This window comes from Marmota flaviventris (assembly GCF_047511675.1).
Source record: "Marmota flaviventris isolate mMarFla1 chromosome 17 unlocalized genomic scaffold, mMarFla1.hap1 SUPER_17_unloc_1, whole genome shotgun sequence".
Taxonomy (NCBI): Eukaryota; Metazoa; Chordata; class Mammalia; order Rodentia; family Sciuridae; genus Marmota; species Marmota flaviventris.
Window position 1 is genome coordinate 747,901 of NW_027287693.1, and position 13,074 is coordinate 760,974.

A 13,074-nucleotide genomic window follows, 5' to 3' on the forward strand; every position below is an offset into this window, starting at 1 on the left:
TTTTTAGAACACACACACCGCACCACATGAGCTCTTCAGGAATTCCCTCAGAGCCCAACTGCCACCACCGGCTTCCCACAAGCCACTCAACCCCCCCCCCCCACACACACACACACACACACACTCCTCCTGCTCTTGAGGCCGATTGACTGGGTGGGGGGGCGGAGCCAAAAGAGTCCCCCAGTGAGCAGCTCCGTGGTCTGAAAGGGCGGGGAAACAGCCCAATGAGCATCATGCAGAGGAGCCAATCAGCTGGCAGCTGGAAGTTTGCTGGGGCCCCTTCAGCTGTGGCTCTCAACAGACATGCATCCATGTCTAACAAAAGGATGTTATAATGTTTTCAGAAGCACTACTCATAAAGGTCAAAATTGAAAGCTACCTAACTTCTCATCATTAGCAGAATGAATGGATTGCAAGAGTAACAATAAAATACTACAGAGGAAATGAGAATGAATGATCTACTATACATGGAACAGTTCAGATGAGTGAAAACAATACCGAATAAAAAAAAAAGTCAGAATCAAAAAAGCACCTGCTTTATGATTCCCCTTAGACAAGTATAAAACAAGTAATATTAATCTATGTCATAGAAATTCAGGTTAGTCTTGACAAATAAAGGCTGAAAGGGAACATACCAAAGGAAGGTTCTTGGAGATCTGTTTCTTTTATGAATGCTAATTATACAGATATATTAGAAAATTCATCAAGCTATACCATTATGGTGGGAACACTCTTCATTGTGTTACTTTTCAGTGACTATACTTCATCTAAAATTTCTCCTAATCAAAAGATTGATTTAAAGATTAGCCACTGCTCAACAGAAAATAATTGAATAAGTCACTACAAAATAAATAACTACAGATTAGCCAAATACTGGGTATGTAATGTAACACAAAAGAGAGAAAGTAAATGGAAGACAGAGTAAGAACATCAAGCATATGTTTAACTGAAGAAAAATAACAGGTAACAGGGCAGAATAAATATTTCAGGAGGTAATGGATGTGAACCAAATAAAATACATCAATTCATAAACTCAAGAAGCCCAGAAAATACCAAGCAGAATAAACAAAAAGAAATTCTACACATCATAGTAAAAGTGTAGAATACCAAAGAGAAATATGTCTGTATCATCTAGGCAATTAAAAATTTCATTAAAAACAGCTAATTTCTTAAGAACAATCATGGAAGTCAGAATACAGCATAACAATCCTTCAATCAGCTCAAAGAAAATGCTCCTCAACTTACAACAAAGTTTTATCTCAATAAAATCATCAAAGTTGAAGTCATTGTAAGACAAAAATGACATTTACTTTTCCCAACCTTCTCAACATCATAGTTTACTCCACAGTACACTGTAAAGTATCCGTCCTTTACTCTCCTAAATGTTCACTGGTGGGGAGCTGTGGCTACTTTCACTGCCCAGCAATGGCAGAGGGTATCACACCACAGATTACTAGGAAAAAATCAAAATTCAAAGTATAGTTACTACCGAATTCATATCACTTTCACAGCATTGTAAATTTAAAAAATCATAAATTGAACTGTTAGGGACCATCTGTACCTGTGAATCTAGTTCGATATACAAAAAAGTAAAATACAAAGAATGAAGATGAAATAAAGGCATTTTCTAGAAAAAAACAAACAAACAAACAACAATACGCCTCCAGCAAACTTTCACTAAAGGAAATCTATACAGAATGAACTTTAAGCAGAAGTGAAGTACAGTAGTCCCCTTGTCTGAAGTTTCACTTTCCTCAGTTTCAATTACCCATGGCCTCAGTTACCTGCTGTCAACCACTGTTTAGCATTAACAAATGAGGGATTAGATGATTGTTGAGTCATCTACAAAGAAAGAGGAAGACAAAGACGCTAAGTCAGATGTGGTGGCCATGCCTATAGTTTCAGCTACTGAGGAGGATGAGGCAGGAGGATCACTTAAGTCCAAAAATTTGAGACCAGCCTGGACAATGAGAAGGAGAAAGTGGAGGAAAAAGAGGAAGAGGAAGAAGTGAAGAGGAAGAGGAGGGTGATGAGGGTGAGGAAGAGAAAGTAGAGGAGGAAGGAGGAGGAGGAGAAGAAAGGGAAGCAGAATCACCAATGTGGACATTACCCAAATTTGCCAGTGTGTTAAATGGCACAGACATTAAAGGACAAAATTATGGAATACAGTCCTCAGCTGGAATGCAACATTAAAGCTACTTATATGGTCACTGAAGTATTAGCTTCTGCAGCAACACCTTGATGAGAAAGAAACAACAACTTTTGATTATAATGTTCTTCCAAAAAATTTCAGCAAAAGTTCTTTTAGTTGTCAAGGATCACTGACCATTGACATTGTCATGGCTCTATGATCTACCAGAAGAAGATGATCCTCCTTCTTAAGTATCATCAGAAGGTATAGTAGCTTATATGTAGCTTAACACGACATCACAATGCCTAAATCATTCATTTCTCTTCATCTCATCATGTAGACACTGTATTATATCACATCATTATAAGAAGTAAAAATTGTAAAAAATCAAGTAGAATATAACAGAGAAAGATTAAAAGTAAAACATTAAAAAATAACAGGCAAATACTAATTTAAAAAAAGCTGGTGTGACAGCTATATCAATATCAGATAAATTACACTTTTAAGCCATTACTAGAGAGAAGATGGTCACTTCATATTGTTAAAAATGTTCAATGCACTGCAAAAATATAATGCTTTAAAAACTGTATGCATTTAATAAGACAGTCTTTTGTTTTGGTTTGGTTTGGTTCTTTTGGCCAGGGATGAAACCCAGGGCCTCACACATACTAGGCAAGTATTATACTACTGAGTGACATTCCCAAGCCAAGCCAAGTCTCAAAATATATAAAGCAAAACTGTCAAAACTAAAAATACAGGGTTGGGGTTGTAGCTCGGTGGTAGAGAGCTTGCCTAGCATGTGTGAGGCATTGGTTTTAATCCTCAGCACCACATAAAAATAAAAACATAAGATATTGTCTCCCTCTACAACAACTAAAAAATTTTAAAAAACTAAAAATACAAATCTACAGTAACATTGAAAGATACTAACATATGTCTTTCAGTAATTGACAGAATAAGCAGATAAATACCAATAAGGATAAGAAGGTCTAAATGAAAGTATTAACAAACTTGATTCCCTTGATCTAACTGGACATATATAAACTTGTACCTAACAACTGCAGCATACATTTTTTTCAAGTACATGTAACATTAACAAAAATTGACTATCTATACACTCAGCCATAATGCATAGTCAAACAAATTTCAAAGCAATGAAATTGGGCAGTGGCAAATGCTTGTAATCCTAGCAGCTCGGGAGGCTGAAACAGGAGGATCGACAGTTCAAAGCCAGCTTCAGCAACAGTGAGGTGCTTAGCGACTCAGTGAGACCCTGTCTCTAAATAAAATACAAAATAGGGCTGGGGATGTGGCTCAGTGGTTGAGTGCCCCTGAGTTCAATCCTTAGTACCCCTGCCCCCAAAAAAGCAGTGAAATCTCATAGAACATAGTTTCTGACCATAATATAGTTAATCTAGAAATCAATAAAAAAACCAAAAAATGTCCCTAATATTTTGAAATTAAGAATCACAGTGCCAGATGCAATGGTTCATGCCTGTAATCCCAGCTACTCAAGAGGCTGAGGCAGGAGGATAGAGAATTTGAGGTCAGTCTAAGCAACTTTATGAGACCCTATCTCCAAATCAAATTAAAAAGAAGGTTGGAAATGTAGCTCAGTGGTAGAGCACATGCAAAGCCCTGTGTTCAATCCCCAATACTGAAACACACACACACACACACACACACACACACCCCTCATGGACATTAGAAAATATTTTAAACAGAATAAAAATTATAAAACCACATATCAAAATTTAAGGAATGCAGCTAAGTAATACTTTCAGGACAATTTAACACCTTAAATACTACATTATAAGAATAGAAAGCTGAAAATTAATAACCTAAGTAGCTATCTATTGGGTGCAGTGGCAAGCACCTGAAGTCCCAGCTACTCAGGAGGATGAGGCAGAAGAAATTACTGAGCCCAGGAGTTCTGGACCAGACTGGAAAACATAGTGAGACACTGTCTCAAAAAAAAAAAAAAAAAAAAAAAAAAGAAAGAAAGAAGGGGCAGGGAGGAAAAAAATACATAGTATAGAAGAAGAAAATATCTCCAAAAAAGTAAAAGAAATTAAATAATAAGGTGAAAGATACTATGAAGCAAAACCCAAACCAATCCCTGGAAAAAAATTATCGAAAAGGAAAAATAAAACAACACCAGGAAAAATAAGGATATCACTATAGATCTTGCAAATAGGATTTTATGAACATTTATGTCAAATATTTAAAGATTTAGACAAAATGGATGAATTCCTGGAAAAAATATTACTTAATAAAGTGGTTCAAAAAGAAGTAGAAAAACCTAACTTGTCCCAAGAAAACTACATGAATAATCAAGACTCTTTCCACAAAAAATGTGCAAGACGAATAACCAGACTTCTTCAAAATAATTTTCAAAGTAAAAAGTAACTGGCTCATGGTAGTGAAAGGCATGAACTAGTTAATGCATGCTGAATGAATAGACTAATGTTGAGGTAAAACAACTAGTGAAATTAATGAAAGAACATTTGAAGAAAACCAAATATTCTAAACCTATGTATCGTCAAAATTTACTGTGTATCTGTTCCTGCTTTATGCTTCATCTCCACTATTTCCACCATGAAGAGATCAATAGGGTAACCTGGTCTTCTAACAGCCAATACGGAATCCACCACAGCCTGAAAGAGAAGTGAATGAGGATAGTTGATTATTTGGACTATTAAAAAAAAAAAAAAAAAAACCCTGGCCCCCATAATCAATCACCAAATACAGAAAGGGCTTCAGGTTTCAAAATATAAGGCAAAGCCAACAAATAGCATTTTATTGTAGACACTGACAAAAAAATAATATGCATGGATACTTTAGAGTCTAAAGGAACTACAGAGATCATCAGGTCCAAATCCTTTATTACATAGATAAGGAAACTGAGAGAACCTAAGAAATTACAGTTTTAAAATAAGATCTGATAGTAGCAGAGCCAGGACTAGAATTCAGGTCTCTGTTAATGTCAAGCCACTGCTATTTCTGCCTCACTAACACTATATAACCTCTTCCACCAAAGGGTACCTTAATAGAAAAGGAGGAAATACAATCTAAGAGCTCAAATTTGCTGCCTATAATAACATGTCATTTTTCAGTCTCATGTTTTTCCATGAAAAGTTTCCAGGTCATGCCACACATTTATTTCAATGTGAAAATAATGCTTCCACCCAAATGGTAAAGTAAAATTGACATGCCAGGAAAACTTGTCTCATTTATTTTGCTATATTTCCCCAGGGCTGTGCAATTTTAAAAGCAGAACACAACATATCTTTTTAAAAAAATATTTATTTTTTTAGTTGTAGCTGGACAAATTACCTTTACTTTATTTATTTTTATGTGCTGCTGAGGATAGAACCCAGGGCCTCACACGTGCTAGGCAAGCACTCTACCACTCAGCCACAACCCCGGCTCCAGAACACAACATATATTATGGTTAGCTCAGAAATAATATGAAAAAAAACTGATTATGAAAATTAAGAGCTAAGGTATAACCACCCTAAAATAAAACAAAAAACCCACTATATCTTAGAAAATTTTACCTGCAGTAACATAATACTTAATTGTGGCACTTACTAGAGAATAAGACAAAGTTGTCACTGGGTAGTAAGAACATAAGTGGTTTTATATCTCCAAAAGAAAATGGTGCTTCTGCACAGCAAAGGAAACTATTAAGAATGAGAAGAGAGAACTTCTAGAATGACTGAAAATCTCTGCTAGCTACTCTTCTGACAGAGAATTAATATCTAGAATATATTTATTTTTAAAACATTTATTTTTTAGTTTGAGGTGGACACAATATCTTTATTTTATTTTTATGTGGTGTTGAGGATCAAACTCAGCACCCCGCGCATGCCAGGCGAGTGCGCCACCCCTTGAGCCACATCCCTAGCCCTAGAATATATTTAAAAACTCAAAAACTTAACAATCTCCCCCCAAAATAACCCAATTAATAAATGGGTAAATGAATTAAACAAACACTTCTCAAAAGAAGAAATACAAATGATCAACAAATATATGAAAAAATGTTCAACATCATTAGCAATTAGGGAAATGGAAATCAAAACTCCACTGAGATTTCATCTTTTGCCAGTCAGAATGGCAGTCATCAAGAATACAAATAATAATAAATGAAGGAGAGGATGTGGAGACAAATGAACACTTTTCCACTGTTAATGGGATTGTAAATTAGTACAATCACTATGAAAATCAATATGGAGTTTCCTCAAAAAAACTAGGCATGGAAATACCACATGACCCAACTATACACTCCTTGGTATTTATCCTAAAGAATTAAAGTCAGCATACTATAGTGAGACATGCATACCCATGTGTAGAGCAGCACAATTCACAACAGCTACAGTGTCCATCAACAGATGTATGAATAAAGAAAATGTGGAAATATACTAATGGAGTTTTATTCAGCCATGAAGAAAAATGAAATTATATCATTTGCAGGAAAATGAATGAAACTAGACACTGTTTCATAAAGCAACATAGGTTAAACTGAAGTCAAGGATCATGTTTTCTCTCATATGTGGAAGCTAGAGAGGAAAAAGAAAAAGATGGGGGCGGGGATCTCATGAAAATCAAAGGGAGATCAATAGAGGAAAGGGAAGAAGGGATGAGAGGAAGGTGGGAGGAAAGGAGGAAGGAAGAAGTGCTGGGGAGTGATATTGGCCAATTATATCATTATATTGTGTGCATGTACGAATATGTAACAATAAATTCCATCATTATATACAACTATAATGCACCAATAAAAAATGTGGAAAGAGGAAAAAAGAAAGAAAGAAAGAAAATGACTGCCCTAAATAGCAGAGATCTTGAACCACTTGAGTGTTCCAACAGCAGAAAATGTAGCTGCTGCTTCTGACTCTGCTCAGCAAGAAATTGTCTGATTTTAATCCAATTTCCCATACTTTTCCTATTGGGAAGGAGAATTAAGCAGAGGCAACTCAGGTGTTTCAGTCCATTTGGCATTTGTATTTCTCAAATTAGTAAGATAGCATTCTGCTTTGTATTTCCTTTGCTGTGCAGAAGCACCATTTTCTTTTAGAGATATAAATATGAGTTTGGTTACTATGAATTCATCATTTCTGATACATTTAATACGGTCAAGTTTTAGAAATTGCAAAGCTGGAGAACAATAATGATGTCATCAAATGATAACCACCTGATAAAAGCCTTCTTAAAATATCCAACCAATCTTGTCTGTATATTATATATGCTCCTCCTTTAGAAGAAAAGAAAACAAACACACATTTCCCAAATGTGAATATTATATATCAGCTCAATCATGCTTCGTAAAAGTAGTAAACTTAACTACAAGGCACACTGCAAAAACAACTTCCTCATGTATCACTCTATAACAAAATATGGACCTCTAGGTTTAGACTAGTATACTACCCATAGGAGATAATCTACAGGAGGCCAACTCCCTCCAACTTTCAAGTCATATAAATGTTAATATGACACTTTTGGAAAACTACAAATACTATTCTGACCAATTAATGTCTATACATAAGCCTGTAAGTGTTTATCTCCTTATTTTGTTGTACATTCAAAAGAATCACATGCAAATCTTGGCTGTCTTCTAGGAAAAAGAAAATATCATCATGTGTTAGGCTATACTCATTCTCAATACAAAAATTTTAATCACATACCTCTGTTAACACATCAGCCAGTTCTGCATGAACTTTCGTCCGTAGAGATGTTCTAGCCACATCTAAGAGGATTTCTCTTTTCATCTCCTTTTTTACTTTAACTTCCTCCAAAACATCAAGTGCTTTTATCTTTGCAGCTTCAAATCCTTCTGCTATTATTCTAGGGTGCAGGCCCTATTATATCAATATGAAATTTAAAATTATGAAGTAAATCATTGAAAGTCAAAAGTAACTATCCTCTCCTATTAATATATTCCAAAAAAGTAATGTTAGCCACATTAATGCCACTAAACGTAAATGAGCAATTTATAAAAGATAAAAGTTGCTCTGTTTCCAAAAATTATGACTACATTGTCATGTGGTGCCCTTCTAAATGAGCTCCAACAACAGCAACAACAAAAAAGGCTCCTTTTAATGCTAAGCATTTAGAAAAAAGTGCTAAACAACACCTTCACCCAGTGATCAAAGTTAACATCACAGTAATGATAGACAGACATCATGCGCCTTCTGATAGGATGCATTCAGAAGAGCACAACAGTACTTCTGTGATTTTCCTGCCAAAAATTAATAACCTGAGTATAATTGTGAGGAAAGAGACAAATCCAATTAAGGGACTTTGTATAAAATAACTGGCCTATAGTCCTTAAAAGTAGCAATGTCATGAAGCATAAAAGGAAGCTCAAGAATTATCTCAGCTTACAAGAGACTAAAGGAACATGACAACCGAATGCAATGCATGATCCTAGATTTTCTTTTTCTATAAAGGTCACTATTGGAAGCAGTGGTGAAATTTGAATAAAATCTGCAGATTAGATAATAGTACTACTTGAATGAGTCAATGTTAATATTAATTTCCTGTTTTATGTAATTACACTGTGGTTATATATGAGAATCCTTGATTATAAAAATGTACACCGACTAATTCTGAAATAGATCATATCTGAAGCTTACTCTCAAATCATTTAGAAAAAGATACATACAATGATATATATTATTTCCTCTGATATATAGTACAATATGATATGTATGATATGTACAGTGATATATACGATTTCCTCTATTATAATGTTATATATAATTATATATACAAAATTATATATTATATATATGTGTGTGTGTTATATATATATTATATCTCAGAGCAAGGCCAAGAATGGAGAAATTATAAAAATTGGAGAATATGGGTAAAACATATATAGGAATTCTTTGTTAACATTCTTGCAACTTTTCTGTAGATCTGAAATTCTGACAAAACAATTTTAAACAGTATTATTTACTCTGAAAAATAATAAATAGGGGCTGGGGTTGCAGCTCAGTAGTAGAACACCTGCCTATAGCATGTGTAAGGCACCAGATTTGATCCTCAGCACCACATATAAAATAAATAAATAAATAAATAAAAGTATTGCGTCCATCTATAACAAAAATATTTTTTTTAAATAATAGTTAACAAATTTTGTGAAGGCTGGTACAATTTCTAATTTATTCCCACCATTCCTTTATGTCACTCCTATAATATTTAAAAGTTGACATTTAATTGAACGTTTGTGCTGGGCACTATCTAAGAGCTTTACATGAATTAGTTTAACCCTCTCAACAACAGTATGAAGTGGATATTTATTACTCCCACTATACACAGGTGAGTGACCAAATTTTAAGGGAATAATGTAATTTGCCTTAGATTAGCAAACTAGTTAAGTGGAGCAATGTACCAAGGAATGAAATTGACCAAATTACGTGTATGCATGTGTGAATGAATATATAATAGCAAATCCCACTAACATGTAAAACTATAGTGTACCAATAAACATTTTTTTATAAAAGCGGAGCCAGGATTTAAACCCAAGAGACGTGACTCTAGAGCCTCGCTATTACCATTTTCAAAAATTTCCTCAGTCCAGGACATCACAATTGCTCATCTGGACTACTAGAACCTCTCTTGTCATGACTCCCTTAAAATTGTCCCCAAACATTTAAAATGCCAATATGACCACATCAGATGTTACTATGTTGACATGTTTAGTCTATTCAACACAGAATAAAGTGCAAGTTTCCTGGTTAACGTACCACACACCCTCTGTGATCTGGCTCCCACCTCCTCCAGCCTCTTCTCTGCTACCATCCAAATCATTATAAACTCCAGCAACACCAAACTGCTTGCTGCTCTATAAAACACTATGTTGTTCCTTCTGTCTGGAATGCCATTCTCCTTGCTCCTCACTCTTTCATCTGGCTCATTCCATCCTGAAAATTTAGCTCAGGACTTACTTCCTGCAGTGAGTTGCTTTCTGACTACAACAGTTTAGTTTAGGAACTCCTTTCCTCCTTAGTGTTTCTGCCATATCCTGTGCCTAGCTCTATCACCATCTGCCAGTTTCATTATTATGTCATTACCTACCAATCTCTCAAAATAAACCAAACCTTATATTGTTTGGGTGTCCCTCTTCCCAGGTCAAGGAGTGGATCCTGATTAATTTAAGTCAATTCCCCTTAAAATGGTTATTGGTTTAGAATGAGCATAAGACTAAAGTTGGCCCAACCACAAAAAAAGAAGTTGTGTCCCCTATTGAGTATTACCAAGAAGCAAGTAACCCTGATTTCCTTTGACAGTCTTACACTCAAGATAAAAACAAGCCTTAGGATGAAACAGTACCATGAATGGAAGAGCTAAGAGACAGAAAGGTCCCAGGTTCTTGATGACTGAATAAACTTTTTAATCAATTCAACTTGGATCCATCCTTATCTCTTAATGTTCTATTATGGGAGCTTAATAATTTCTTCATTGTTTAAGTGAGTTTTAGTCAATTTCTACTGCTTACAGGCCAAACCATCCTAACTGAGATAAGTTGCAGGTACTGAATTAATAGACAATTCTCAATACTGAATAAAACACAAAGAAGCAATAATTTCAGCACTTTAACCGGGTAATGCTTTGCTGAATGGTCTCTGAATAAGAGAAAAAATTCAAATAATTATAGGAAACAGATAGGTAATACTAAGAAAAGAATAGAAATCAAACAAAGACACAAAGCTAGAAATGTGCATGATGTTTCTGAGGCTAGTTAATGGAGGAATCTGAATAGATGGTTTATAAAGGAAAATAAATCTAAAAAGGTAGGTAAATTCACAAGATGGGAAACTTTCAATAAGGTTTTCCCTCCAGTTATTTTTTTAAAGGTGTGTAATTTGTTTTCAACTTTTATTAGTGGCATTTTCTTTCTTAAGCCATTACTCTTGGGTACATGGGTAATTTTTTTTATCTTTCTATAGATCTTAACCATTTCATTTTTAAAAGAGGCATATTATTCCAATAAAAGGCATTTATTTATTGGGGGGGTGAAGTTCATTGCTATTTCCATTTATAAATATCCAAGAATATCTTAATTAAAATTAACCTGTACCCTCTCTAAAATTAAACCATTTTATTTTTTATAAACTTCATTCAAAATAGTGAATTCTGTGAAATAGTAATACCTCAGAAATGTAAAGATCAGCTTGTTTTAATAACTCTCCAATAATTAGAACATTTGAAGAAGTACCATCTCCTGTGATGTCATCCTGTGCTGTTGCAACTTTTGCTATCAAGGAAGCTGTTGGGTGTTGAATTTGCTGGAAAAAGTAAGCAACAAATTTAAAAAGAAAGGGGAATGAGATAGAGAAGGCCACAAAAAGATAACCTAAGGGTCAACAGTATTATTAAGAAATAAGCTTGATCCTACAAGTTTACAAGTTTTATATTATCAAATACTTTGTAAATGTCAAGTCCAAAATTTAAAAATTGAGAACTAATGAGGTTTGAACACTCCTTTTTTCAGAATGCAATGATATTTACAAAAGAAGATTAAATCCTTCAATCTCAAAGATGAATATTTATGAAAATTGCAAAGGAATTTTTATTCTTCCATGATTACAAAGAATATAACACAGTGCCTTAAGTTTGTTATTAATTTGTAAATATCCCTAAGTTATTGTTTGAAACAGCAAAAAAAAATTATTGAGGTTTAATCCAACAGGCATACCTCAAGACTGCAATATTTAGCTGACAGCCTTGGCTTAAATGTATACAAATTGTACCATGTTCTTACTTAAGGCTTATTAAGGTTTGTTAAAGTCAACAGCATCAGCTCACCATCTCATGAAGCAGTACATTGCCATCTTTGGTGAGTTTGATGTCACCGGCACCAGAAACAAGCCTGTTCAAAGAACAGTAATAATATTAACTTCACATGTCAAGAGTCAAACACGACATTCCCAGTACTTGTCGTTCCACTTTCCTTAATAAAGGAAACAGGGCTTTGAAAACTCCATTATGCCATGGGGGAATACCACAGTAACTATCACCACTTGCTGCTCACAGGATCCTTTCTCCCAAGATGAACTTATGGTGAATTCAGACCAAATGGAATATTCGGAGAGTACTTGAGGATTTAGAAACTTGGGTCAAAGAGTATGAGAAACAAAGCACATGTTTGCAAACTTTCCTGCAGGTTTTTATTTTTGGTAAATGTCATCAATCATTCACTCCTTCAACTTAGTTCCCCTCATTCATCACCAAGCTAGATCACTCATTCATCACCAATTCTACGATCTAAATATCTCTGAGTCATAACCCCCCCTCCCCATTTCCACTGTCATTATCATTCTACCCTGGACTGCTTAAACAGCATCCTGATTACCTCCAAATTTGAATTTACCTTCCATGCTATACATTTTTTTTCTAAAAGGCAATGTGACTCAAAAATCCCTCAGTAATTTGTATGTTCTCCATCACCTTCAAGGTAAAATCCAAACTAATTTAGCAATGACATACTTGACCTTTCCCAATCTGGCTTGTCTATCTTTCTTCCTCATCTACCACCTACCTACAAACCAAGTCTTTTACTTCCCCTTAAATTGTTTTTGTTTTGTTTGTTATGTTTACATTGTTGGGCTTTCTTATTCCTGAAATTATTCTACTTAGGAGGACTTGTACTCCTTCTCCAACTGGTGAACTCATTCTTCTTTCAAGACTATGATCAAACATCATCTGTTATCTTTTTAAAATATTTATTTATTTTAGTTTTAGGTGGACACAATACCTTTATTTTATTTTTATGTGATGCTGAGGATCCAACCCAGTGCCTCACACATGCTAGGCAAACTGCGCTACCACTTGAGCCACAACCCCAGCCCCATCATCTGTTATTTGAGAGGCTTTTCCTTCTGCCATCAGTAATTAGTCCCTTTCCTCAGTATAATCATATGCATCTATATATAATT

General features: G+C 34.8%; 2 protein-coding genes across 4 annotated transcripts in view; both read right to left on the bottom strand.

Annotated features, from left to right (window-relative positions):
- Positions 1-13,074, bottom strand: part of LOC114082774 (E3 ubiquitin-protein ligase rififylin) — a 786,130-nt gene that overhangs the window by 666,666 nt on the left and 106,390 nt on the right. The gene's annotated exons all lie outside the window — the stretch shown is intronic.
- The window catches only part of LOC114082782 (T-complex protein 1 subunit zeta-2), a 52,125-nt gene that overhangs the window by 20,862 nt on the left and 18,189 nt on the right, over positions 1-13,074 (bottom strand). For all 3 annotated transcript variants that reach the window (XM_071607159.1, XM_071607158.1, XM_034635366.2), the window contains exons 2-5: positions 11,945-12,008; positions 11,290-11,424; positions 7,816-7,989; positions 4,685-4,788 (exon numbers count right to left, since the gene is read on the bottom strand). In XM_071607159.1, coding sequence (XP_071463260.1) covers positions 4,685-4,788; positions 7,816-7,989; positions 11,290-11,424; positions 11,945-11,947 — 416 coding nt within the window. In that variant the 5' untranslated portion in view covers positions 11,948-12,008. The remainder of the gene's footprint in view (positions 1-4,684; positions 4,789-7,815; positions 7,990-11,289; positions 11,425-11,944; positions 12,009-13,074) is intronic.